The sequence below is a fragment of the Actinia tenebrosa genome, unplaced genomic scaffold (assembly GCF_029948245.1).
Source record: "Actinia tenebrosa isolate PJP-AT-01 unplaced genomic scaffold, QUT_ActTen_1.0 PGA_scaffold8__29_contigs__length_14323225, whole genome shotgun sequence".
Classification (NCBI taxonomy): domain Eukaryota; kingdom Metazoa; phylum Cnidaria; class Anthozoa; order Actiniaria; family Actiniidae; genus Actinia; species Actinia tenebrosa.
Window position 1 is genome coordinate 11,324,294 of NW_028292585.1, and position 27,532 is coordinate 11,351,825.

General features: G+C 37.0%; 1 protein-coding gene across 1 annotated transcript; it reads left to right on the forward strand.

The window, feature by feature from the left end:
- Positions 1–5,083: 5,083 nt before the first annotated feature.
- LOC116287628 (TNF receptor-associated factor 6) lies at positions 5,084–26,155 on the forward strand. The gene is made up of 5 exons (XM_089024073.1): positions 5,084–5,324; positions 16,163–16,208; positions 16,314–16,421; positions 17,626–17,694; positions 24,837–26,155. The coding sequence occupies exons 1-5, from the start codon at positions 5,170–5,172 to the stop codon at positions 25,446–25,448; spliced, it is 990 nt and encodes a 329-aa protein (XP_088880199.1). The 5' UTR covers positions 5,084–5,169; the 3' UTR covers positions 25,449–26,155.
- Positions 26,156–27,532: the final 1,377 nt, after the last annotated feature.

The window sequence follows — 27,532 nt, forward strand, 5'->3', positions numbered from 1 at the left end:
TGCTTCTAATTGTTGGTGTAAAGTTTATGGAAATATCTGATAAGATGCTCCTTTCGTTTTCTATTATCAAGCCAAAACTCAAAATATTTGCTTTTAACAACTACCAATGACAAACAAGAGGTCAAGATTTGCGTGACTAGCTAATTTTGAGGACAGCAAAGTTTGGGGATTTTATAGACGTTACCGGTTAATCCTGGTTCAGAGCTTGGTTTGCCTTTTCAAAAAAAGGAAAAACCCAGAGTTATAACGCGGGGAGCTTGCGCAGTTTTGAGAACCACCTTACTGAGAACCACTTTGCATAGTAGAGTCGATATTTAAACCTATAAAAAAACCTATAAACTAATAATAGAGACAAAAAGCTATAAGCTTTACGTTAATACTTCGAGTCGAGTTCGCGAATTTAGAGGAAGAAAGCTACACAATCTCGTTTTAGAAGAATAGTGAAGAAATGATAAATTTGGAAATTTGGGAAAAAAATGGAAGCCACGACTTTGTACCCACGACCCACGACTTCGTACCCACGACCCACGACCCACGACCATTAGGCAAACTCCAAAAGAAAAGGTTAGCTGAAAGTAAAGCGTTCATTATTATCTCAATGCATCCTTTTATATGGATTTGTGCAATAATCAAATTAAATGACAGGTTGTCATAATTATCCGATATTAACTAATAAATTTCAGGAGGCGTTGCCTCTTAATTAGAATAGGAAAACTAAGAATATCTAAATGATCAATGAATGATTCAAAAATCAGTTTGCACACGAATAAGCTACGACCTACAAGGAAGCGTTTGATCATAGAAAGGTCAATTGTTACAACGGTTTAAACGGTATTAGGGCACGGATTAAATACCGATTGACTTAATAAACTTCAGGGGGCAAAGAGTGAAATACGTCATATGACAAGTCCAGGCCAAGCCAGGAAGGTTACATAAGACTAAGGTATTTCAAGGTCAAGACTTGGTTGCACGTGCCACTCGTGAAAAGCACATGACTTACTATGGGGTAAAATACCGGTCAAAAATACGTGTAGTATACATGTATTATACAAGTATCATACATGTAATGGCGTTTCAAACGTGACTTAAATATATAGGTTTGTTAAACATGTATTTGTAAAGAAAGTGACAAAATACATGTGTCTGGTACATGTATCACGTTCTTGATACATGTATTGAAAACAAAAAGACAGGACGTGATTGGTTGGTACATGTATCACAGTAAGGAGAATACAGGACATGATTGGTTGTTTTATTAATCCGTTTTAGTTAATGAAATACAAGCGAGGGTTGAAAGTGACAGATATTATACTTGACCATGTTGAAAACCTTTTAATAACTAACAGAGGTCAACAGGCATGAATAACTACTAAGTAAAGTATACTAGTCGTTACTGACTGCAAAATGAGTGGCTTTTCATAAGAAATAAGCTGAGGTAAAAAAATACACGGAATCAAATTGTTGATAAGCTATTATATTACCAAGAACGTCTCTAAGCCCACTATGAAATATGCTGCTTTATAGTCTCACAGTTAAACATCGAAGCAGTTTCCTTCAGTATTGAATGACGATGTGCAACCAACTTGCCGTTCTGGTTAAAGAACTTTCGTCAAACTGTGAGACGTCTTCATAAAAATAACACGAGGGCAATCAACGGACGTCCAAAGGCGATCATAACTTCGTAATATTTTTGCGACGAATGAGATATACCGGGATGGAACAGACTTAAATGAGTTTATGGAAGAACTTGGAGGAATTTGAGGGCTCTATCTTTTTTTTTTTTTTTTCTTCTGGTTTATTGTTTCCATTGAATTTTCCCCAAATAGATGTATTGTTTACATCTATTATCGTTAAGGGTGTAGTATTTCTCTAACATTCAGCATAGTATTACGTAGAGATCTGACGTCGAATCATCCTGGCCATATACTCGTACATGCGCAGTCAATGTCACAGAAAGTGTCAAGTTCTATTGTTGAAAACAATAGCTTACTCGTATTTGATACACGTATTTATACATGTATTTTGACTTGTATTTCGCGTCATAACTTACGTGTTGTAACTTGCCTTTTTGATCAACGCGGGCTTGTGCATCGTCTTTAAGACATGCGTGTTCCCAGGTTAATAATTAATTGATTGATAATAAAAATATTTTAAAGAGGAATGATATTTGTTTGATTGTTGTTCCGTAACACAACAGATATAAAATAAATGTTTCAAAGGAACATGAGCTCTTTTGAGTTGAATTATATAATATAGCCTTTGCTTTCTAAGTAGTTCCAGACCTTTACTACTGCGCATTTATCTCGCGCATCTCATTTTTGAAGACTTAATAGCAAGGTATTTTCGAAAAAAATAGTATTATTATTATAAGTAATGTCAAAATAATATGTGAAATGAAAACCTAAGCGACTACTGTTTCAAAAATGTATTGACTTCGATAGTTTTTTCTTCAGTCAGCATAAAATCTCAGCATCCACGAGTTAGTCACATGGGGCATTTGAGTCGACGAGCTGTCAAATACAACTCTTAGCAATTTTAATTCTCTTTTTATTTTCTCCTTCGTACTTTTGTTTCGCAGGCTCTCTACTTCATTGATTGCTGTGATATCAAGGCTTACGGATTGTTAGAAGACTACTAGGATTTTCGAAGCAGGGAAATAACTCGAACTTTCAGTTGCTTCTAAACGGCTGGTGCTTTTAACTATATCGAAGAGATGTTGGCACGAGCAAAACTCCTAATCACTTTGTCTTTCAACCATAATAATAATTATATTATAATAAAAATACAAAGTATTAGGTCACAGGACAAGCTTTATAGTCTCACAACAATGTTTCAGGGAATAGAACCAGTATTCAGTAATTTTGGTATTTTTCATTTAATTGATCGAATTCCCAGAATTAGAACGCTTATCGTTTTCTCTCTATAGATCCTAACACAGGTAAACGCAAAATCAATCAAATTCTATCCTGTACAAACAGACTGTATCCAATGTCTTATCACAGGTCAACATTATTTTGTCGTCATCATCAAGCCTTCAGTTTCCATAGCTTCATCATCCAATATTATTACTATCAAAGAGGATAACTATAATGTCAAGTTACCTCGTGTTTGCTCGGTACCCAATTGCAGAGATTAACATGTAGATATCATCAGTGGTAAGTTACAGGTTGTTGAAAGTCTCGGGCATTACTGATCGTATTGAAAGTAATAAAGTATACTCATCGTAAAAACTGGATTTTCAGAAACAAAGCTGTCAGTAACGTCTCGTGCGATCCACCTCTTATTGTATAACAAGAACGGACCTAAATATCTTGACATTTACGCAGTCAGGAGTCATGTTTATGACTTTTTTCTTTTTGCCTGTTTGCTCTGACTTTTTCATGTTTTACAATTGGCCTTTCGTTAGACCCGGGATCTAATCGTAAAACGTTGAAAAGTCAGACAAAACAAGTAAAAAGTATCATAAACTGAGTGTTTCCCTCTTCTCTGTAGAAACAACTGAAACCAAAATTCTCTGCAGCCCCTCCCCTCCCTCTCCCAGACAATAAATAACGTCTGGTCACTAAAACATTCATTATCTAGTCATCGACCTTTAGATGCAGCTCGTGAATAACACAGCATGGAAATCGTGTCAGGCATGAAGCTCTCCATATATTTCACGGAAGCCGTGAACACACAGTCAGTATGAGACACATGAAAATGGATACAAATCAAATAAAGAATCTTATTTTCAAGAGAATGACATGTGATCTGAAATGGGAAAACATTGCGCCCAAGCTAAAGAGGTTTGTAGTTTGCACCCGCGAGTTTGCGATTTGAAGTTGGAAGAGCGCATTGAGAAAACCCAATCGAGTCACACAAGTCACGTGACACTACAAATCGGTAGTAACCAATCACAAAATAGAAATCACAATGTCTTGATACTTTTTAAGCCCCGATTACACTGGCGATTTTTGCTGCGATTTTTGCTGCGATTTTTGCTGCGATTTTTGCTGCGATTTTTGCTGCGATTTTTGCTGCGATTTTTGCCGCGATTTTTGTGGCATTTTTCGGAATTATGAAATCTTTTGTCTTATCCTTCAAAAGAGACATTCGTCTAGGAAAATCTTGGTACCCTGAATAAAACTTTACAAGTAAATTCTTTACCATTATTTATTATGGGCAAAATCGCAAAAAAAAAATCGCAGCAAAAATCGCCGCAAAAATGGCTAGTGTAAACGGGGCTTTACAAGTCCAAAATACAGAAAACAGAAGGGGCCGCTTTTTTCTCATATGTCAAAGTTGTCTGCATGCTATTACATCCAGTGCTTTTCTTATGAAACTTTCAACTTGTTTTTTTTTTTTTTTTTCCTTCTTTGCGCGATACGACTTCTTATTCATACGGCTGCAACAGAAACGAAAACCGCGCCAGTCATATATATTCTCGTGCAGCTTGCAACAATTTTGTTTTGGCGTCAAAACAGCGAACGCCGGACAGAGACGAGAATAAATAACCCACAACGTCGTTAAAACGAGTTGTTGTGAGGGGCCTGAATATGCAATTGTGTCACTCACTTAATTACTCACTCGCTCACTGTGTTAGCAAAACCACAGGTAGCCCATGCTGTGTTTCGACGTAAAAGTAGTTCGATTTAAAATCTGGATATAGTTAATCACAAGGGTAATTTGATTTTGATAAAAATTGTGGTCGATCCCATCGCAAACATCTTTTCCCCCTCCCCAAGGGGATAAATAAAGCGGACCAGTTTCAAAACGGCTGTGATATCCTTATTTGGAAACCTAGGGTCCCAGATAAGACTAGGTGGTCACTAGAGAAAAACATTTGCGCATGAGTGCATTTCAGCACGTTTTCTAAGAATTTTGAAGAGTTTGAATAAAAAAAAAAATTTTTGTTTTCTCCTACTATGCAAAAAAGTTCGAAAGTATACTTTTGTCAGACCAAGATACTGTATAAACAAACACAATATGAAAGAATTAGCCTTAAGTTTCAAGCATGGACACTAAATTTTGAAATTTTGTGAAGTCCAATTTATCAGGCATGTTTGAAAGTCAAATTTCATATGTTTTGACTAATTTGCATACGGATTCAGAGAATACGCAGATGTTTTTCACTCGTGTCGACTAGGAGATGTTTCCAGAGGACTGCTGGGGCGGTTAGTCTGCTTAAACATGACTACACCTCAGGGATATGACTTTGACTTCGTGGACCAGCTAGTTGATGATTGTATCTGTAAGATATGCCATCTTGCACTCCGTCAACCCGTACAAACCAGGTGTTGTGGCCACAGATTCTGTAAAGACTGTCTCGTAGAAGCGACCAAGAGGTAACTTGATAAACAAGCAATACTTCCGCTTTCAGTTGTTTCTTGTTCGATTTTGTCTCTCTATCCAACGCAAGTATTGATATCTTGTGTCCTGTTTGGTTGCACGTCTGGCCGACTTGGTTCTCCATTTTATATTACTCCATCAGTTTCTTGCCTGTTGTATTGTAATCGAGCTAGAGCTAGCTCTCACGAGAACAGGGAATGTGGTGGTATACACTTAATGTCTGGTCGCGAGGGAAATAGTTAGTTTTGTTTTCCCGGGAGTCTCGATGTTTCACGAGGCGAGGCCGAGGGAAACATCGAAAAAACAAAACTAACTACTTCCCGAGGGACCAGGCATTAAGTGTTTCGTTATATAGTAATTGAGAAATACATTGAGAAGTCATTTTACGAAATAAGAACTTTATTTAGCAAGCTAAATGCATGAAAACTGACCATGATTTTACAAATACAACTCACATGTGGTCTTGTATTTCTCTACCAAAAAGCGAGGAGAGTAGCAACAGCATTTTTAGTCGCTCTTTTTGTATTTTCCGAATCCTTTTTCTCAATGAATTATTCAAATTTGAACCTGGCAACCTCGACTGAATGCTTTGTGTTTGACCAGTGAACCGATGTATGGAAAATGGTGAATTAAAGTAAGCTTATTTCCTGTTCACCTTAACCAGTTTTCAAGTCTGTTTTTTGGTCTTGATTTGCCCTAAATCTCCAGATTTTCGATTTCAGTGAAAGACATCCGAGTTAAATTTCACTAAACTTGATATTGTATTGGATTATCTGTAGTTATCTTTTGTTGTTTTTTTTAAGTAAAAGAGAATCAAAGCCTAAAACTGTCGACCTTGGAAAACTTTGTCGAAGAATCTTCGAAGAACAAAACTAGCACCTGGGGGTGGTGGTGACGTGTGTACAAAATTCCTAATTAGGAGAGTATACTCGCGTAAAGAAAACAAAGTAGTGCATTTCGATTCGATGTCACTGCATGGTTTTTATTATGGGAGAAATTATCTTCATCTCCAATAAAAAATTATTGAAGATTTTTTCCCCGATCTTATTTTTACCTTCTAGTTTCATTCAAATTGTCTCCCTGTGACTTCCGTATCGGGAGCTCCGCTTTTAGGCATTGCCTAAATATATATATTACCATTCTGATTCATTCAAATTGGGCTACCTGTGACTTTCTTATCGGGAGCTCCGCTTTTAGGGAGTGCCTAAATATATATATTAAAGACTAATAGTCACTAAATAAAAACTGTTAGGTAGTAACTATAGTATTTAGATTTTATTTCATGGACACAGTGTAAGCACTCTATATAAACTTTGATTACCAAGATTTGCCCAGAACCCTGGCAGTGTCATGAAGACCACAGTACATTCATAGTTGTGCAATATGATCAACTATGTATATCCATGTAGTATGTACATAACTTTAGCACTATTTTGTATGATTTATGCGCTTTTAATGTTTGCACATGTTTGCATAAAAATGTTTGAATTGTTTGAGGAAATCTTTTTCAATAATGAGCAATAATGGCAATAAGTGCCAAAAACTAGACTTTCGTATGAATTTTGATCCCAATTTTCGTTTTGGGTTAACACTCATAACCTTTTTTTAACAGTTAGAAACTGATGTACTATGATAAAATGGCTGTTTGAAGCGGTATTTTCAATTGTACAAAGATGTTTTGTTGCATTTGTTTTAGAATGTTGCTTTGTCAGCCTTTTTTGTAGAAAATATATGGGAAATGAGCAAATAAAGGCCTAAACCTCATTTTCGAATAAAATTTTTGCTTTGGGTTAACCCTTTGATTCCACTCTCGGGCATCTCCACTTCCAAACAAGTTAAGCTTTCTTAATAACAAGATTTTAGCCTTGTACAACAGCATTTCTTCAAGAAAATAGTTTTTGGCGCTCACTGCTTGAACACGAAAGGAATTCTCTCTTAATGTATAAAATGCCACACCCACCAATACAAGTACTCTTTTTCTTACCTAAAATCAAGAACCTATTTGAGGGTTGTCCAAAATAGACGAACTGATACGGATGGTAAAAGTTGGTTTACCATTGGTACAGTTGGTGAAAGTAATTAACATGCAAAAGTTGTGCATATCATTAACTTGTTTAATGTGTGTATACTAAATATTTACATGACGTGGTTATGAATGACGTCGTCATACGTAATCATTTAGAATATTAAGTAAAAAAGGACTTTGAAAAAATTTAAAAAAAAAAAATTAGAACCCTCCCATCACCAAATATATTACCAATGGTACATTTTGGTTTTTATGGCAAGGCATGAATAAATAATCACCAACTGTATAAACTGTACCAATGGTAATACATTTGGTGAGGGGGCCCTGTCTTTGTGTCTCATTACGTATGCACACTTTACCACAGGCAACCCGATGATAAATTGGCCTACGAAGACAGGGCCCCCTCACCAAATGTATTACCATTGGTACAGTTGGTACGTTTGGTGAAAAATAGAATTGGTTACCCTGTGGTAAAGTATGCATACGTAATGATACACAAAGACAAGGCCCCCTCACCAAATGTATTACCATTGGTACAGTTGGTACGTTTGGTGAAAAATAGAATTGGTCACCCTGTGATAAAGTGTGCATACGTAATGAGACAAAGACAGGGCCCCCTCACCAAATGTATTACCATTGGTACAGTTGGTACGTTTGGTGAAAAATAGAATTGGTCACCCTGTGATAAAGTGTGCATACGTAATGAGACACAAAGACAGGGCCCCCTTCACCAAATGTATTACCATTGGTACAGTTGGTACGTTTGGTGAAAAATAGAATTGGTCACCCTGTGGTAAAGTATGCATACGTAATGAGAAACAAAGACAGGGCCCCCTCACCAAATGTATCACCATTGGTACAGTTGGTACGTTTGGTGAAAAATAGAATTGGTCACCCTGTGATAAAGTGTGCATACGTAATGATACACAAAGACAAGGCCCCTTCACCAAATGTATTACCATTGATACAGTTGGTACGTTTGGTGAAAAATAGAATTGGTCACCCTGTGGTAAAGTGTGCATACGTAATGATACACAAAGACAGGGCCCCCTCACCAAATGTATTACCATTGGTACAGTTGGTACGTTTGGTGAAAAATAGAATTGGTCACCCTGTGATAAAGTGTGCATACGTAATGAGACACAAAGACAGGGCCCCCTCACCAAATGTATTACCATTGGTACAGTTGGTACGTTTGGTGAATTGGTCACCCTGTGGTACAATCCTAAAACAATATGGCGGTAAAAGATTGGAACAGATAGTACAGTCCAGCTAGCGAACTTGTGGCGTCGAATGTAATTATATTTGTCAATAGAATGGCTTAGAAAATGGCTAAACTACTTAGTGTTTTTTGGTATACATATAGAGTTTGAGTAAACCATGAAACATTGGCCAGTATAGGGAAGGAGTTTAAGGTAAAAGATTGTATAAGCGTGCTTCAAGAAATATGATGCTTAGATTAAAGTTTAAGCTTAACTTTATGTGGCCGTCTTCGTGTTTTTTCAAAATAAGTATGGTCAGTAGAATCTTTGAAAGTTGGTTGTTTGCAAATCTGAAACCGATTTATCGAACTAGTTAGCCAGAGCTATAGTTAGTTTCCATATTTAAAAGCAAAATATATTTATTTATAAGATTTAGGCTTAACATTACGATCACTCATGTTTGAGCTTCATCACAGTTTTTCCCTTCATATAGGATTGCTCACTTGCTTTAAAAACCTCTGGTTTTTGAATAGAGGCTTTAAACTGACAGATCATTTCTGTTTGAGAATACCGTAGATTCCTTTTGCGATTCCTCTTATATTATCAAAACAAAAACGTGTATTTTATCCACTCTTCGGGCATGTTAAGGGTTTAGTTTGCTATAGCCCAAGATAATTGACTTCTTCGATTCATGTAAACAAAATATTAACAAAATATTACATTTATAAATTCAATTGTAAACATTTTCAATGACAAGCATTTTTTTTTGCATAGTTTATAATGAAAACTTTAAGTTATTTATTCATTTACTTATTCATTTATTTAAAATGCTTCCCATATTCTAATAATTATACAAGAAACAGCAGTATAACACTATTTTTTCTTTTACTATCAGTCTTAAAAAGGAGTAGCCATTGCATGCAGGGAACCTTGCATGCATGCGCTTTACAAGTGCCTATTTTTTAATTTAAGTGACAGTGATACTTCACTGTTAGTACTAGGATAACTTTGCCCAGTTCAGAAGTTGATTTTTTGCTGTGTCAAATCTAATTGCCTTTGAGTCCAAGTATACGCCAAGAACTACCATATGAGACAGTAGTTCTTCTGCTTAGCTCCAGAAAACGACATGTGTTTGGTTGACATATACTTGTACTAGGCTAAGAGAAACAGTGCTCAGACTCAAAGGCAATTAGATTCAAAGCAGCAAAAGTTGCACATCTGAACTGGTTATATTAGTACTAGTGACTATAAATACCCCACTATTCTTGAACCACTGCAGCAAGCAAAGGAAATACTAAAATTAATGATATTGCAATTTTTCAATAAGTTTGATCATGAGTGAGCCACCAATATTTTGTGGTATTTGTGTCTCAAAATTAAGTGGTTTTTTCTTTATATTTGAGGTTAAAAAATAGGAGGATCGATTTTATTGAAAAGCATACAATATACAAAATCCATATTAGAGGCATATAATATATTTTCTCCTAACTAGTCTGAATATTATCCGGATTTTTTATTTATTTTAATTTATCCTACATGTAATCCTCCTATGTAATAATAATTCAAGATATATGAACATTATACATATGAACACTATACATATTTATCGTTTTTTTGTAAATATATACACATCTAGTTGCAAGGTTGTCATAGAGAGAAAGAACTTTTGTAATTATTTATATATAGTGAGAAAGAAATATATTAAGAAAAAAATATTAATATATTCGTTTCTCACTAAATTACTGTTCTTTCTTCCTATGACATAGACTGCGAACAATCCCACTTTTCCCTTGAATTCCGCGAGCAGGTGTCTGTTGGGATTCCTGTGTATGTGCTCACGGAATTAGGAGGGAAAAGTGAGACTGTTCGCACAGTCTACCTATGACAACCTTCTTGCAACTAGGTGTATATTGCTAGTTTTTATTATAGTTTTCTTCTTTTTGCTCTCACAGAAACTGTTTCAATTTCTTCAAAATTACTTAGTATGTTACCCAAGGAGACCTCTCCAATTTTTAAGCAAAAGTACTATTATTGAAAATGTTATGCAAAAAACAAATGATGCAAGAAAGAATTGAGAAAGGAGAAAAAACAATAAGTGAGGGTTATTGGCCTGAAGCAAGGGGTTGTGTGATATAATTATTCACCGAGGGCAAAGCCTGAGGTGAATATACACATAACCACGAGCTGAAGGTGGATAACTGCCTTATTTTTACATAGCAAGGTCTTCTTAAAGACAAAAGAGGACTTACAAGGCTATGGTTTCAGAATTAATATGGATTTAGTGGACACAACAATAGAAAGCTTTTCATGGCAAGATTCCCAGTAATTTTGAAAAAAAAACACACCAAACTTTGAGAAATCATTCACTCAATCTTAAACTCAACATCAGACATTGGTCCATACATGCAACAACAACAAAAAAGGAAATATATGAATGACAGTACGGTAATGAGTGGATTGTCATTGGATTTAAAAATATATTATCCAGCAGTCAATTAATGAGGCTAGAATTGGGGCTAATTGACTTGTTTTAAAATGCAGGCTTTGAAGTTTGAGATATGTTTACAAGAAAGTTTGAAATATGTTTACGAGAAAGTTTGAGATATGTTTACGAGAAAGTGATACCATATTTATATGTAAACACTGGGTTATTTGGCAGTAAGACGATTTCTTCTTAATTCCTTTGAAAATTTTGTAAATATTTAAATGAAAACCTGAATTTTACCCCCGTAATAAAAGAAGTAATCGTTTGTTGAAATCTTTTAAAGTGAGCACATTAGACGTATTGAAAACGGCGCAATTATGACATAATAAGTGTAGAACATTTATTTTAGATTATGTGACACACACAGATGCGAACGAAGTAATGAAATATATCTTCGTGATTTGATATTGACATAATGGTATAAGTATACAATATTACAGAAGAGTATAAGGTTTTCCTTGCATTAATATAAAAACATTCTGACATAAGCTTTGTGGTGTGAAGAAGTACACGAGCTGCAATTAACATATCACCTTCCGTCTTCTAACGACAGCCCTTTCCATAAACAAGGAGCTGCGATTAGATCTGTGATTTGAAAACGGCGCATCACATATAATGTTTTCCTACGGGATCCGTTCGTATATTTTCTCGTGTATTAGTTGTGTTCGATGAATATATGTGTCTTCGTGTTTTGAAAACGGCGCATCACACATAATAATGTTTTCCTACGGGAGCCGACGGTATATTTTATCGTTCTCGAGTACATAGTTATCTTCGATTCTTGGCGACCGCAGACAGTTCTTAACATCCACAAAATTACACATATAACATTCAAAAAATCGAGGTTAATGAATTTGTTGAGAATGTTGAGCAGAAAGATGAAGGGAAAGCACGAACGGTACCAACGGTACCAACGGTACCAATGGTAAGCCCTGAAACAGGGTGATGTGTGATTTGTTGTCTTATGAATATTTATGTTTACCAAAGGGTGACCAGTTCTAATATGAACACGCAAGCTTTACCAAAGGGTGACCAATTGAACTGATTGACGCGTGCATCTGAATTTTGATGACATTGATAATGAATTCGTGAATCTTGCATATTAATTACTTTCACCAACTGTACCGATGGTAAACCAGCTTTTACCATCCGTATCAGTTCGTGTATTCTGGACATACATGACCTATTTAAGAACCTAGATATAGCCTGATTTCAAGTTAAGCACCATTTATATAAGAACCTGTTCAAGCTGACTTGGAAAAATCTAAGTTCTTATACGCGGGGTTTTACTGTATTAGGTCACAAGACAAGCTAAGACAAGCTTCACAGTCTCACAACAATGTTTCAGTGAATAGTTAATCCATACTAGGATATTTGATTAAATGATAATTTGGCTTTAATAATCGGTCGGTTTTATGATTTGTTGTTCTATTAAACCTCATATTAATCCTCTTGAATAAGTCGTATAAAAAGTCAAACCGAGTATTCCCTCATTTTAAATCGGCGTTGCAAGGGCGGATTTTTGTGGGGGGGGGGGGGGAGGATGCAAAACCTACACTCAATAGGTGACGTCATTTTCTATGTCTTACTTAGACTATACCAGTTGTAACAAATGTAAACCTACATAAGATTCATGACTTTAAATAGAAAAAGTTTTCGATATCATAGTGTAAATTCTCTGTAATGTATCTTATGTTAGAAAATGTTCCTTTTAAAACTAGATACAGAGTAAAACTAAATGAGCAATGACTTTTGTGAATATATAGCTCTGAAATATTAATTTCGGCCGTATGAAATCCATTGTTTAGTTTTGAAGTAGATTATGCACTATATTTAAATAATCTCAAATATCTCATTATTAGCTAGATAGATTTTTTCAAAAATCCCCACAAATGGAGGCATCTGATATATATTTATATGGTACGAAGCATTTTAGTGTTGAACGCTCTGCAAGGCTAAAATTATTTTCTAAACAAAATCAAATATTTCATCATAATCACGTGTTATGACGTCCGATCTCATAAAAAACTGCATCAAACATTAATTCAATCTTTATGTGACTTATGTGCAAAAAAGATTTGCAATCGGATAAAAGGCGTTTATGCACTAGCGTTCCAAAAGTGGAAGGTAGCGGTCAAGCGTGAGGGGGTCGAGCCACCTTAAGATTACTTCATTTATTTTCGGCAATGTTCTTTGTGTGTGTGTGTGTGTGTGTGTGTGTGTGTGTGTGTGTGTGTGTGTGTGTGTGTGTGTGTGTGTGTGTGTGTGTGTGTGTGTGTGTGTGTGTGTGTGTGTGTGTGTGTGTGTGTGTGTGTGTGTGGCCGGAAGCGAAAATCGAAAGTGACATGGCTGGGAGTTATAAGTTGTCAATCCTGACAGTTTGCTGTTTATTCATGACTCCCAGAGCCCAAAAGCACAGAAATTCCTGCTCCTTTCTTGACATAATATATTTTTCAAAAAAAAAGTTTTACTCAATTTAAAGTGGGGATTTGTAAATGTTTCTACGAAAAAGCCGCTAAAGATTGAATGACAGATAACTGAGGCAAAGAGAGCTACAAAACTAGCTAAAATTTCTCGAAAAAAAAAAAACAGATAAAGAAAGGTCTATCTTAAGGTATCAGGATATCTTAAGATAGCCGCTTTGCGCGGACGCCGAATTTCGCGCTGTCTTTTCAACATTATTCTATAAAAGCTAGATAAACGTAGGTTTCGTAGGTTCTTGAGCAGAAAAAAAATTATAATGTCGAATCTTACCTTCTTTTTATATATATATACATATTTAAATAATCTTTATTCCATCCATCAAAAAAGAAAAAGAGAAAATTATTTACAAATACATAAATACATTTATATAATTTCGTATCTTTACAAAATCAAATGTCAGGAGGAAACGTTTCTTATTAGAATTCATTTAACATTTTCAGTACTGTATACAAAAAAAGTTTAATTTTGTCTATTGAAAGTCTAAATCTAATGCCTTTCTTATATTACAGAATTTTTTTAGGTGATATTGCCGTGGTTTCTATCATTTTTTAAAGCTATATAGCATTCTACTTTCTATAGTAGAATCTTACCTATCATCGATGGGCATGTTCCGACAGCATCAGAATTTCCGCCATGACCACAAAAAACAAATCAGCAAACACTGACAAGTTACTCAAGAGATGACAAGCGCTCTGATAACATGGGAGTCATGAATAACCAGCAAACTGTCAGGATTGACAACTTAAAACTCCCAGCGATGTCACTTTCGATTTTCGCTTCCGGCCACACACACACACACACACACACACGCACACGCACGCACGCACGCACAAAGAACAAAGAACATTGCCGAAAATAAATGGTATAGTCTTAAATGTGTATAGGTATTGAAGAGAATGAATGATGAAAAGATGTATAATTTTCATGTAAAACTGGAAGTCAAGATGAAAAGCACAGAGTCCAGTCCACAGTCCAGTCCAGAGTCCAGTCCAGGTTCTAGGACATGCCCTGCATTGGTGTACTTCGTCTCTCAAACCGCATCAACTGAACCTTTGAAGGTGTTGTAGTAATAAATTGTGCGTTCGGTGTGTATATAATGAAGTAGAGAGAATAAGAGAAAAATATCAAATGCCCTTGGCAGGATTGTTGATATGTGGAGTGTCAGAAGACAAAAAATTCCTTAGAAATTGGTATGGATAATGATTGATATTGTCTTCATCAAACTTATATTTTGGGATCAACATCTTTCAGTTCCTTCCTAACCACACCCTTTCTCCAAGGTATCCGTAGAATATCTCGTTAAACATATCCTACAATAACTGGAATTTGTGTTGATTACTAAATTAAGACAGAAAATTATCGATATGGGAATATATTTAACCCTTTTATCTGTCATCTATTCCTCTTTAAATTCGGCACCATTTTGAAAATCGGAGAGCTGGAACGCGACGTCATGAAACAACAGTGTTCCAGCCATTTGCCTATAGATGCCCCCTCCCTTCTATGTTAGATTACTTATTGATAATAACACAAGACTGAGAAGAAATGTTTAAAGGACGACAATGAGGATTGGACGGGATTTCAAAGTCCGCGCAATTAGCTCCAGTCCGAGGCGTAGCCGACTTCGAAAAAAGTTTTCAAAGTCCTTACGAGTGACCTTTTCGGGGTTTTAAGGTCTAGCATGTGACCCAAATACCTGCTCATGATTGGATGATTACCTCGTAAATAATTAATGAGTATGAGAAGACTGAGAGAAACCTACCACAACCAAATACAAAAGAAATGTTATCGAAGCACCTTATTGTGACGGGAACATTGATGCACGCCGATCCAGTTTTATGATAGTAAAATACCACATGAGATCCAGCCGAATAATTTTTGGCACGTTTTCCACTTCATTTTGTGCTGTAAAATTCTAACATAGCTTGCGTTATGCACTAGTCACGGGAGTTTAAATTTTTAGACTGTTAATAATCCATCTTTTCCCTAGCTCCTAAATCAGTCGATTCTGGTTTTTTTCCCGTTTTGGAAAACACTGGGAGTGGGGGCTAATTTGGAGCGTCACGCGTGGAATCCACAGGTGCGTCCACAGGAATCCTAAACCTCGATATTTTAAAATCTTCCTTACTGAGTCTGGAGGGAAAAGTGGGACTGTTCGCAGTCTATAAAATTCACCTACCTACCTACCTACCTACCTACCTACCTACCTACCTACCTACCTACCTACCTACCTACCAACCAATCATTCTAGTTAAAAATGTAGCACTTTTCCCCAGTCCCTGAAGGAAATATTTTTGTTAAAACTGCACTCACCATAGTCTCGGTAGTTTTTGAGCAGGTTTATATAGTATTTTTTCGTACCAAGGGCAGAAAGACTACTTCTAGTATCCTTTACTCCATGAACATTCTATTAGTTCAAAGAGCTCACGGCCTTTTTAAAAATGTTCTTATCCACCAATCTTCAACGCAACGAGTAGTTGATAGCAGAGATTCCTCAATTCAATGTCTAAACCAATCAATGTTGACTATACATTAAATCCTCGCTATCTTTTTCTCACATTTCATTATCATCCTTACTCCTCCTCACTTCTCCATTTGTTTAATCCTCTACAACCCGAACATTTTATGAATCCACAGGCAATCAGAATGTCCACTTGATCGCAAACAGCTCAACATAGAGCAGGTGTGTCACTACATTCTCGTTTGTTAAAAAAGCCGTTTTTTTAATGCTAGCAGCTCTTGTTTGTTAAAAAAAAATTATGCTAACATGTAGTCTTTTTATTTTAAGGACGTGTTTGATGACAAAGCAGCAGAACGAACTGTGAAGTCGCTGCGTATCACGTGTCCTAGAAGACCTAACGGTTGTCCATGGCAGGGAGAGTTAGCAAATGTGAAGGTATCTGTTGGATACTTTCATAGTTTACACTACACTGTAAAAACTGACTGGTTGAAACAACCAAAAAAATGGTTATAACCAATTGAAACAGTTATTACAACCAATTTGTTATCAATATGGGCCGTTATTACCAGGTATTTTTTGGTTAAAACGACCTGACTTATCCCAATTGTTTGATAAGATGACCAATATGGCTGTTATTAACAGATTTATTTTGGTTAAAATAACCAACATACTAATAACCAATTAAAACAGCCATTTCAACCAATTTCTTATTAATTACTTGATAAAAAAACCAATAAGGTTATTTGTAATCAAACAAAACGGCAAAACTGAGCTACTAAAAAAAAACTGAGCTACTAGATCTCTTGTTCGGTGAACGAGGCCGGTCTAGATGGTATTTAAGCCTGATCACTTAGGACGAACGCTTTACAAGAACCTCCCGAAGGTAGCTCAATGAGTTCGTTAGTGCGTCTCCCTATAGCAAACAGAAATACACAGGTTCGATTTCCGCGGCCTGGAGCTCGATAAAAGATGGAAAACAAAAATCACAGCTTTAATAACTATACAAGCACACACAAAAAATCTTAATATAATAAATATACTCATATACTGTGTCTAGCTGACAAGGTCTTAAAAATACGGTAAAAGTTCTATTCTTAAATGAATGTTAAAAGAGATAATGATTTTTTTTTTTTACAAAATGTTGAAATTGCATGTTCGCTCGTTATCGTTTTCTACCAATTTTAAAATCGTAGCTAGATTTTAGCAATTAAATTTTAACCACAATATGATTGGCTAAATTGACAAGAAGTAACCTAAACTGGTTGTCTCAGTTGCATTACCGGCTTACCTTAAAAAATTGGTTATAATAACCAATATATTTTGGTAGTAATAATCCCAACTTAATTGTTTATAATAACCAATATTATTATAGTTAGAATAACCATATTCCGGAACTAATAAAGAAGGTTATTTTAACCATTAAAAAACTGGTTCTCTCAGTTGCATAAAGCTAACCAAGGGCATTGGATTAGTCTCTATATTTTGAATCGTTTTTATAGATATACAATTAGTTTGTTATTAACATTGTTATTTTGGAGAGAATAAAAAGAAACAAATAAAATACAGTATCACTTCATCATTACACCGTCTTTTCAGATTCAAGGTGACTTAGTTCTGATTAGTTTTTATCTTCTTCCAGGTGCATGAGCAAAAGTGTGACTACATGATTGTACCTTGTACCTTTCAACGCTCTGGATGTGCCTTCAAGGTATACTGACATGATTGATAATTAACTTATGTTCTGTAGGATGATAGTTATTGTAGTAGAAAAATAGGAATGTTTGGGCCAGGATCTGATGAAAGACATTCATAAATAATCTTTTTTACAATTGGAGCGATTATACAGGTCACGTACAAGGACCTCTATTCCCGATAAAGTCTTGTTCACTACCATCATTACAATAGGCCTTTTCTGAGATACACCGGAAGTGAGCGAACGCAAAGCATTATGGTCTAGATTCGGTACAAATACGATCAACATACCATTTTGAAGAGAACGTATAGTGAAAACACGGATGACAATATGCCTCGCTGAAAACACAAATACACCACAGCCATTCTCTTTATAAAAGAATACTTACGAGGATGACATTATCAAAAGATTAATTACGTTTTGTATAAAGATATATATATCATGAAGGACTGTCTTGGTGCTGCAGGGGCGTAGCAAGGACATAGTCTCGGTCATGGAGAGAGCGGGGGGAAGGCAATGTACCAATTCAACGCCAATTCGTGTACACACGCGTACGCGTTTCATCTTTAGATTTTTCCGTTGTCTGCGCATGTGAGAGACAAAATCATCTCTATAGAAATTCTCCATGTTGGTGACGTGTATAGTCGCACTTATTTGATCAAAAATGTATGAGTTATTCCTGAGTTTTTGGAGCCGTGTAATATATTCGCAGATCGTGTTTTATCAGTCTAAAACTCCTTTCTGGGACTGACTAATTAGTAGAGATATTGTACACTAAATGTCTGGTCGCGAGGGAAATAGTTTTGTTTTCCCTGAGTCTCGATGTTTCCCTCGGCTTCGCCTCGTGAAACATCGAGACTCTTGGGAAAACAAAACTAACTATTTTCCCGAGGGAAAAGACATTAAGTGTTTTGTTATATAGCAATTGAGTAATATTGAGAAGTCAGCTTACGAAATAAGAACTTTATTTAGCAAGCTAAATGCATGAAAACGGACCATGATTTTACAAATGCAACTCACATATGGTCATGTATTTCTCTACCAAAAAGCGAGGAGAGTAGCAACAGTATTTTTAGTCGCTTTTTTCTTATTTTCCGAATCCTTTTTCTCAATAAAAGTCTGTAATTTCTCCGTATTAAACACTGGAAAATCTCTATTGTTTCACTTCGAGCCCCATTTGTACTGAAAATTCAAGCAAAATATCTGCTCCCGCTCTGTTGTTTTTCACTCACTCACTCACTTGGTCACCCGAAGGCGGGCAACCACTAGTCCTCTCCAAATCCTCTTGTCATCCATCAATGAAGCTAATTCGCTAGCGTCGGATGCTCCAGTGTCCCTCTTCAGCGTGTCGATGCAGGTTGTATTTGTTCTACCTCGACCCCGATGTCCATGAGTGGGCTCCCATTGCACTAGTTTCTTAGCACTCAATTCTGGATGGCGATAGCAATGGCCAGGCAGTTGTAGTCTGCGTGAAGCAATTTTGTCACTGACTGCCGGTAACTCACCATAAAGCTGTTGGTTCGAAGTATGGCTGCTCCAGTGGATGTGTAATGCCTTCTGCAGCATTCTAGTATATGTCCCATTCAGCGACTTTTCTTAAGCTTTCGACAAGGACCAACTCTCGATCACACCCATATAGTAGGATTGATTTGATGGTGGCTGTGAAGAGTCTGATTTTCAATTCTCTACTCATATTGGACTTCCAAATATCCATCATACAATTGAGAGCTTTCCACGCCTGTGCTTTTCTTGCGCTGATGTCTTTCTCTGAGCTATCAACCCATGACCCTAAATATTTGAAGTCGTCTTTCCGTTTGAGTTCAGTGCCATCTGTTGTATGTAATGATTTAGGATCCTCAATATTGTAAGCTAGTGATTTTGTTTTCTTAGCATTCAGACCAAGACCTACTTTCCTGCATTCCTTTTCTACACCTAGCAGCAATTCCTGGGCTTGTTCAATCTCATCAGATAGTAGCACTATATCGTCTGCAAAGTCCAAGCAGCCAGAACTTCTTTAGGATGTCTTCTAGATCCAAGGGCGGATCCAGCCAAAATTTTAGGGGGGGAGCTAACTGAGTTTAGGGGGGGCTAATTGAGTTTCTTCCGTCAACACAACGCAAAACAATATAAAAAAGCATCCTTTTTTCTGCTGAAGGGGAGGGGAGGGCTTCAGCCCCCTTTGCCCCCCCCCCCCTTGGATCCGCCCTTGAGATCTTCGGGGGGGGGGGGGTGATAGTAACCCAGATCTTCCTCATTCCCTGCCATAGCCTTTCTCATAGCATAATCTAGCACGATTATAAACAGAAAAGGAGCTAGTGTATCACCCTGCAGTACACCAGCTGTGATGTCAAACATCTATGTTTCTCCGTCCGGTGAGATCACTTTGGTCTTTGTGTTCGTATACATTTTCTTAATTGCTTGCAGTAGGTTTGGCGAGATCCCATAAGCTTTTAGAATACGCATCATTTTACCTCGATGTATTGAGTCAAAAGCTTTCTTGAAATCAATGAAGGTCATGACAGCCTTGATGTTATTAGCTTTAACTCTTCAATTATTCTTCTAATTTATTTGGGCCACTGTAGATCTTTTGGGACGGAAACCATTCTGGTTTACTCTGAGTCGGATATTAATTACACTCCTGATTCGGTTTAGTATCATGCGATTGTACATTTTGGCTATTTTGCAAATCAGCCTGATTCCCCTGTAGTTATCAGTCTTTGACAAGTCCCCAGATTTTGGATGATATTCATAAAGGACCATAGGTCAGGTTTGTCATTCTTAATCAGAGCTTGATTGCAGAAGTCTAGACATATGTCGTCGAACTTGAATACTTCAGGTGGTATGTCATCTGGGCCAGCTGCTTTCCCGGTTTTTAGTGAATATTTCACTTTTCTAAACTCTTCTATGGAGAACAAGTTGTCATTGATCTCAAGGTCCTCAAAGATGCTTGGAACTTCCTCATCTGGGTCCTCTACTTCTGGAGGGTTACCAAGGAGCTTCCTGAAATGGGAGAACCATGTGCTCACTCCTTACTCAGGGCTTGACCTTCTTTAGCCTTTTTCCTTCCAGTAATCTCATTCACTGTCTTCCATGCCTCACCATATTCCTGAGCACCACGCGCAGCTTCGATATTCTGAATTTGAGTCTCAAGTTCTACCTCTCTCTCCTGATCATACACGTGGTATAAATTTCTTAGTGCTTGAGGCCAGGCTTCTTTATCCTCTTCAGTAATGGTATTTCCATACTGACTCTGCGCCACCAGTGCTTCTTGACGGGCTGCTACCACTCGTGCGTTTGATGACCTGAGGGATTTCTTTGTTTTTGTTTTCCTGGGCAGGCATTCTTCCATAGCTTGTCTGTTGGCTTTGAAAAATTTATCTTACTTATCCCCATTACTATTTTCTTCCAGTACCTGGAATCTGTTTTTGACAGCAACTGTGTATTTCCGCTGTAGTTCTGGGTCAGTAGAAAACTGCCGCCAATCATATTTCATCTTCTTGTCTACTTTAGATGTCCTGTGGCTCAGCCTGATTTTAGCACATACTACCCGGTGGTCTGATCCTACTGTGCTGAACGTGTTTTAAGCTTCAGCATCCTGAACGCTGCTCCTCCACTTTCGACGAACTAGAATGTAGTCCAGTTGCCGTAATGAGTCTGATGCCCTGTCTTTGAAGGTCCACAGTTTTCCTGGACGCTTCTGAAACTGTGTGTTAGCTGCTATCAGGCAGTACTCAGATAATAATTCAACGAGGTACTCTCCATTCCTGTTCGTTTTGTCATGATATGTGAATGGTACGTCGACTGGCCCTAGTCTTGCATTAAAATCTCCCATACATGCAAGGAAGTTATGTGCCGGGACATCCTAAAGAGTGTTTCTCAGGTCGTTGTAAAATTCCTCGACTTCTTCTTCATCTGCACAGTTGGTAGGTGAATATACGACGATCAATGTTGTTTTAGGATTGCCGTCAAATTCAGCGATCATGATTCTTTTACTGATACTCTTGGCTTTTAGCAGGGCTTTTCTTGCTTTCTGACCTAACAGTAGTCCAACTCCACCTTGGGAAGCTTGTTTTTCATTTCTCCAACCTGAGGATGTTATAAAGTAACTGGTACCGATTTTTCTGAACTCAACGGGGTCATTATGGATGATACGATGCTCATGTACTCCCAGTATTTCAATGCCTAGGTGATGATTGCATTGCTCTAGTTCCAAGGCTCTGTCTTCATCTCTTAAGGTGTTTACGTTGTATGTCCCCATGTATAAAGATTTATTACAACGCAGGGGGCCTGCATACATCTGCTATTCTCAAACGCTTCCCCCCGTGAAACCCGGTTTGTGGATGCGTCGTCATTCTGTTGTTCTGGAGATCGACTAGCTTCAGTATTGCTGGCTGAGTTCCTGCTCACTCCCGGAGCTGGAAGTATAGGATTTGCTCTATCTGGGGAATCCATAGTGGTTGTCTAACAAAGCTATTAACTCACACCGGACGCCACGCCTCAAGTAAATACTGTGGGCCGATTTGGAATAAAATCCTTCCTTCGCCCCCATTTTATGACACAGGCAGCGTCAGTAGCTTCTTCCTCTAACAAGAGAATAACGTAAGAAGCACTACCCTTTGCCAGAACTGCAGCCGTGTTGACTAGCAGAACTGCTGGTGGGTGTTCACCATGCTTGTTAGCATACACGCCGTAACCCCGGCAAGGGAGGCTAAGGGTGTACTGACACTTGCCAAGGTGAGCACCCAGACTAGTGGAGAGAAGGAGGCGTCTTGCTTCTCCATTCTAGAACGGCTCCTAGCAAAGTCTAGCCACTGCCCTAAAAACATGTTTTCTTAAATGTTTCCAAAGGTGGCAAAACTGTCAGGGAACATCGGGAAACATGTTTACTCAATAGCACAGCATTAACATTTTTGCGTCTTGAAAGTAAAATTTGTTGCACGTAGCAATGTTTCGCATGTGGCTAAACTTGGAATCATCGGGGAACATGCGCGCGGGAAACATGTTTCTGGAAACTTGTTTCCTCGTTTAACCAGGGCCTTATTTCATAATAAGGATACATTTAGATTTAACTAGTGTCACGTGGTCATCTTTCAACCAATGATAGTCCTCGTTATATCGGAAAATTTCGTAGCTATACACCGAATCGAAAAATGGCGACCAATTTGAATAACTATTGTTCTGTACTGACTAGCGACTGACTAGCCTCTCATACATGTGAAAACGCTTTTATGTTTCCACGTGAACACGAGGCTAGTCAGTCGCTTGTCAGTCCGGAACAATAGTTATTCAAATTGGTCCGCGCCATATTTCGATTCGGTGTATATAACAAAACTACCGTAGTTAAATTAGGCAACATGTAGCCCTAGCTGTGTCTCGGTACCGTATAGTCATTTCAAAATAACACATCTCTATCCCGATAATAATCAATATAAGAGTCAAGGAATACTTAATTTATGGCTTTAACTCTCGGATCAATTCTCGTCCAAATCACTTCATAGTTTTACTGACAATAAAAGAATGATTTGACAGAAGATATAGGCAACTATATAGATGATTTTATTATATCCTTACTTATGTTATTGATTTTATTGACTTTATCCACATACATACTCCGATAATGACATACAAATAATAAGCTTGAGCTGCTAGGTAAATATCAAAGATGGCGGCGTATACAAAAAGCCGTCAATAAACCTCAAGCATGATGACGGTTATTAACTACACTTCCAGAATCCCTTTCGGTAACATTTTTTGTTATGTCAATTTTCCCTATATCTTAGTATTTTCAAAGGAGTTTTGACATTTGAATATGAAAAGATATTTTGAAAAGGAATGTGGTAGTTTAGGTATGAAACGTCATTAGGATTAGGGTCTATTATTTGTATCACCCGCCATATTTTTTTCCTTATGAACGAGCGCGATTTTTAAGGTGGCTGCCTACTGAACGTTCGATTTGAGCCCACGACTTAGTTTGCGCGCGCTCCAAAAAAGCTGAATAAGGTACAGTTCAGACGTCGAACTTTAGCAGTGTCGAATCTAATTGCCTTTGAGGCAAGCAGCTAAGAAAACGCCGAGAACTTAGCTCGTTTGCTTAGCGTTAGGTCATTCTGGTATACATTCTTCTAATAAAATTGAAATTGTAATAAAATTTTGAAGGTTATTCAGCGGTTTTCGTGCGCGCGCACATCGTGGGTTCAAACCGAACATTCAAAAGTAGACAGTCACTAGTACCTTAAGAGCTGATTATCTCGAAAACAAGCTCTGGATACCCCATTTTTCTTTTCATATTTGAAATCAGCATTACATTTCTCTTTAAGGCGAATCCAACATAATTGTGAATTCAACATAAAGACGTATCGCGTCAATAACAATCGAATATTTTCTTTTGAATTTAGGACATATAGTGGCTTAAACATTTAGGATTTTTAACGATGTATTCGAAATATTACTTTTGAGTCGCGTTTGCCGTTGCGGGCCGGTTTTCTAACAGTTGTTTTTCACAATATTAACCTCCTGCTCGCCTAAAAATCGATCGGTTTTCATGAAACTTCAGATTACAAAATTAACTTGGTTTATAGAGGATAACACTTGACAGTAATCCAACTAATAAGTCGTGGTCCTCTTTTAATATCTATAGATCTATATATATTACGCATGTCCCGCATGTTCTTTTAATATCTATAGTTAATTAGGGACGGGACCGCCATTTATAACGTGGTCATCCGATCCACGTGAAGGTCTAACCATTTGCAGATATTATTACAAAGGCAGCACCTTCTCCTCAGTTATTTAAGACCCTGAGTGTTGGTCCTGCCGAGGCTTGAACCAAGACCTGCCGACGCTCTTACCAACTGAGCTAACCGGGTGGCGGTCATATTCGTTGTAAATATAATCATTGTCTGCCGAAAATCTATCGAGCGCAAGTAGTTGTTCGGCAAAATAGTCCAAAAAAAATAGCATTAGTAAAATGTGCTAGATAGATTTTCTCCAAATTCGGCCGGCAGAATTATGAACATCTATTTACTAGGAATCTGCATGAAGTTATCCCGATGTTGTGATTATAAGCATGGGTCTAACGGATAAGTAGTTGATGTTGTCTGAAGGGAACGAATAAGTTCCAATCTTACATCAGACTTTCTTTGAATCACTCATTTTAGACGCAGAGGAAAAACATGGAAGAACATCTTGAAAAGAAAATCAAAGAACATCTTGTTCTGACACAAGACGAGAACGAGAAATTAAAGAAGACACTCGCCCAGATAAAAGAACAAGTTGGTCGTTGTACAAATAAATTCATTTGGAAAATAAACAATTTTACCGATGACTTAGAAAAGGCTAAACAACCTGGAGAGGGACATCTTATGTACAGTGATCCATTATATACTGACAAGTATGGATACAAAATGAGGGTTATACTGTACCCCAATGGAGACAGGGATGACGCCACTGGACATGTGTCAATATTTATTCAGCTGCTGAGAGGTGAATACGATGCAGTATTACCCTGGCCTTTTGCAAGGAAGATAACCATCACTCTGTTCGATCAGAAAGAAGACTTACAAGAAAGAAAGAATGTGGAAAAGACTACAAGCTACAAGGGCATGTTAAACAACTCAGAAGCCTTCAATAGACCAACTACAGATTTAAATACTGGACTTGGCTACAAGAAGTTTATATCACACGAGGAATTGATGACCGAAAACTACATCGTTGATGATACGATCTTCTTACAAGTAGAAGTGGGAGAAGAATACACTGGAACTGAATAACTAGAGTCTAATAGACCCAGTCAGCTGCCATAATGTGACGGTCGTTACTTAGATGGTGACTGGTACTAACTAATAGAGATATCATCACTTCTCATCATGCCGATAAGATAGGGTGAATACTAAATATTCATTTTTATTTCACTAAACAATAGTTTTTTGATTACCCACTATGTAATGTATCGATTTGTAATAACTATTGATAGTAGAATAGTGTCAGTAGGGCGTTGATAAACATTGTCTTTATTATGGATTTGATTTACTGATTAATAAACCCGCTATGTAATGTATCGATTTGCAATAACTGTTGATAGTAGAATAGCGTAGAATAGTGTCAGTAGTTAAGTTATCTAGTAAAATATTTCAACTGCGAGAAACTGACTTTCTCGTTTTACATTGGAGCTTGTTTTAAAAAGGCTTTAATGTATTTTCTCATTCAAGCCAATTCAGCTTGTGTTCGCTCGTTATTCCATTCACTATGATCAAGAGAATATTAATTACGAGAGCACATCTCCCATACATGGGTCTGTAACCATGAAAGTTTCTCAGTTGAAATTCTATTTTTAGCTGCGCGCGCAAGCCTGAGCTATTTTTAACATGCGATCCCTTATTGCTGCTCAGAGTTGTAGTGACTTCCATGCGAGCTAAAAATGTTTAGTTCCCGACGAGAAGAATGCCTTCAAAATTAGTAAAAAGTTGAAATGATTAAAGTATCATGTGTTCTTCATGGACGAATTAAACATTAACTTAACAAGTGATGTAAAAGAACATCGAAAAAGATCAAATCAGGATGGTTTTCAGTCACATACGAACAAGCGCTAAAAACAGCGAAGACGCCATGGGGAAGGAAACCGCAATAAAAAATACGATGAAAATAGCGAAAAACCTACAGTGAATACAGCCAAAAAAGCATTTACCGTTGTGTTTTCTATAGTAAATAAAGTTTAAGTTAAAGTAATTAAGAAGACGATGAACAAGACCAGTATTTTGTTTCACACACGAATCAGAAAAACTATTTGCACCCAAACGTGCCGAAGAAAATTTTCTGTTTTCACAGAAGAAAAAAATACAAGAGGCATTGAAGTGATCTTTCACAATTATCACATATGTTTAGCTTGCCAAAATACGGTGTGTCAGTTTATGCAAAAGACATTGCCCATTGAGAAAAGGCGAATTAATGAAAAAGTTTGACTATTAAAACTAGAACTTTCTTTCAAATTTTGCACCAGGAATTTTCGCTCCGCCTCAATGTTCAGGTATTTTTTTCATAACTGTTCAACTTCTAAAGTCCCAAACAGACAATAGAAATACAATCACAATATCGGCGAAGTACAAAAAGTGAATCAAACTTAGTATTTGAGGATTCAAACTAATAAAAAAGAAATTATTTTTACCTGATTGAAGGGCATTTTACTTGCGATTTTTTCTGTCAGATGCTCTCAGTTCGGTGTATTTGTGCCTTTATGTTTAATTCTTCTATTCCGAGCAGCTTGACTGTTTTCAGCTATCTTGAAACCTCTTCTTTTTACTTTTAAACAACTGATTCCAACAGTAAATGCTAAATTTTCTCTCAAGTTTAAAGTTTTTTAAATTCTTTGACTCAGTGAAGTCAACAAGTTTGTTCATCGAAAATCCTGCTCTTTCGTAAACGAGTCCGATCTACCTTCATTTTAGATGTCCATTAGATAACTTGTCATTTTGAAAACACTGAAGTTCAGGTCAGAAGTACATATTCTTGGGATACAGCAATATTAACTGTATTTTAGTTTAGGTAGAATTGTGGAATAACTTACAGTCTCTATAACTGGTAAGCTGGTAAGCAAAAATCGATGCTTCTTTTACTTAACGATCTTTTGGTTATCCATATTAAGAGTTTTACGTTTTTGTATAGAGTATTTTTACCGCAATGAAAGTAATAAAATAGATATGCTTACTTTATTAGCAGCAAAACAGAAAATAAGCTGGACATAAGATATACGTCGCTTCTGAGCTTGATTCCTCAACTATTGAATCATTTATTTTTTTGCCAGGCCCTATAAACAACGAAACCAACCTCATGTTAGATAAACTGATAATTCATTCATTAA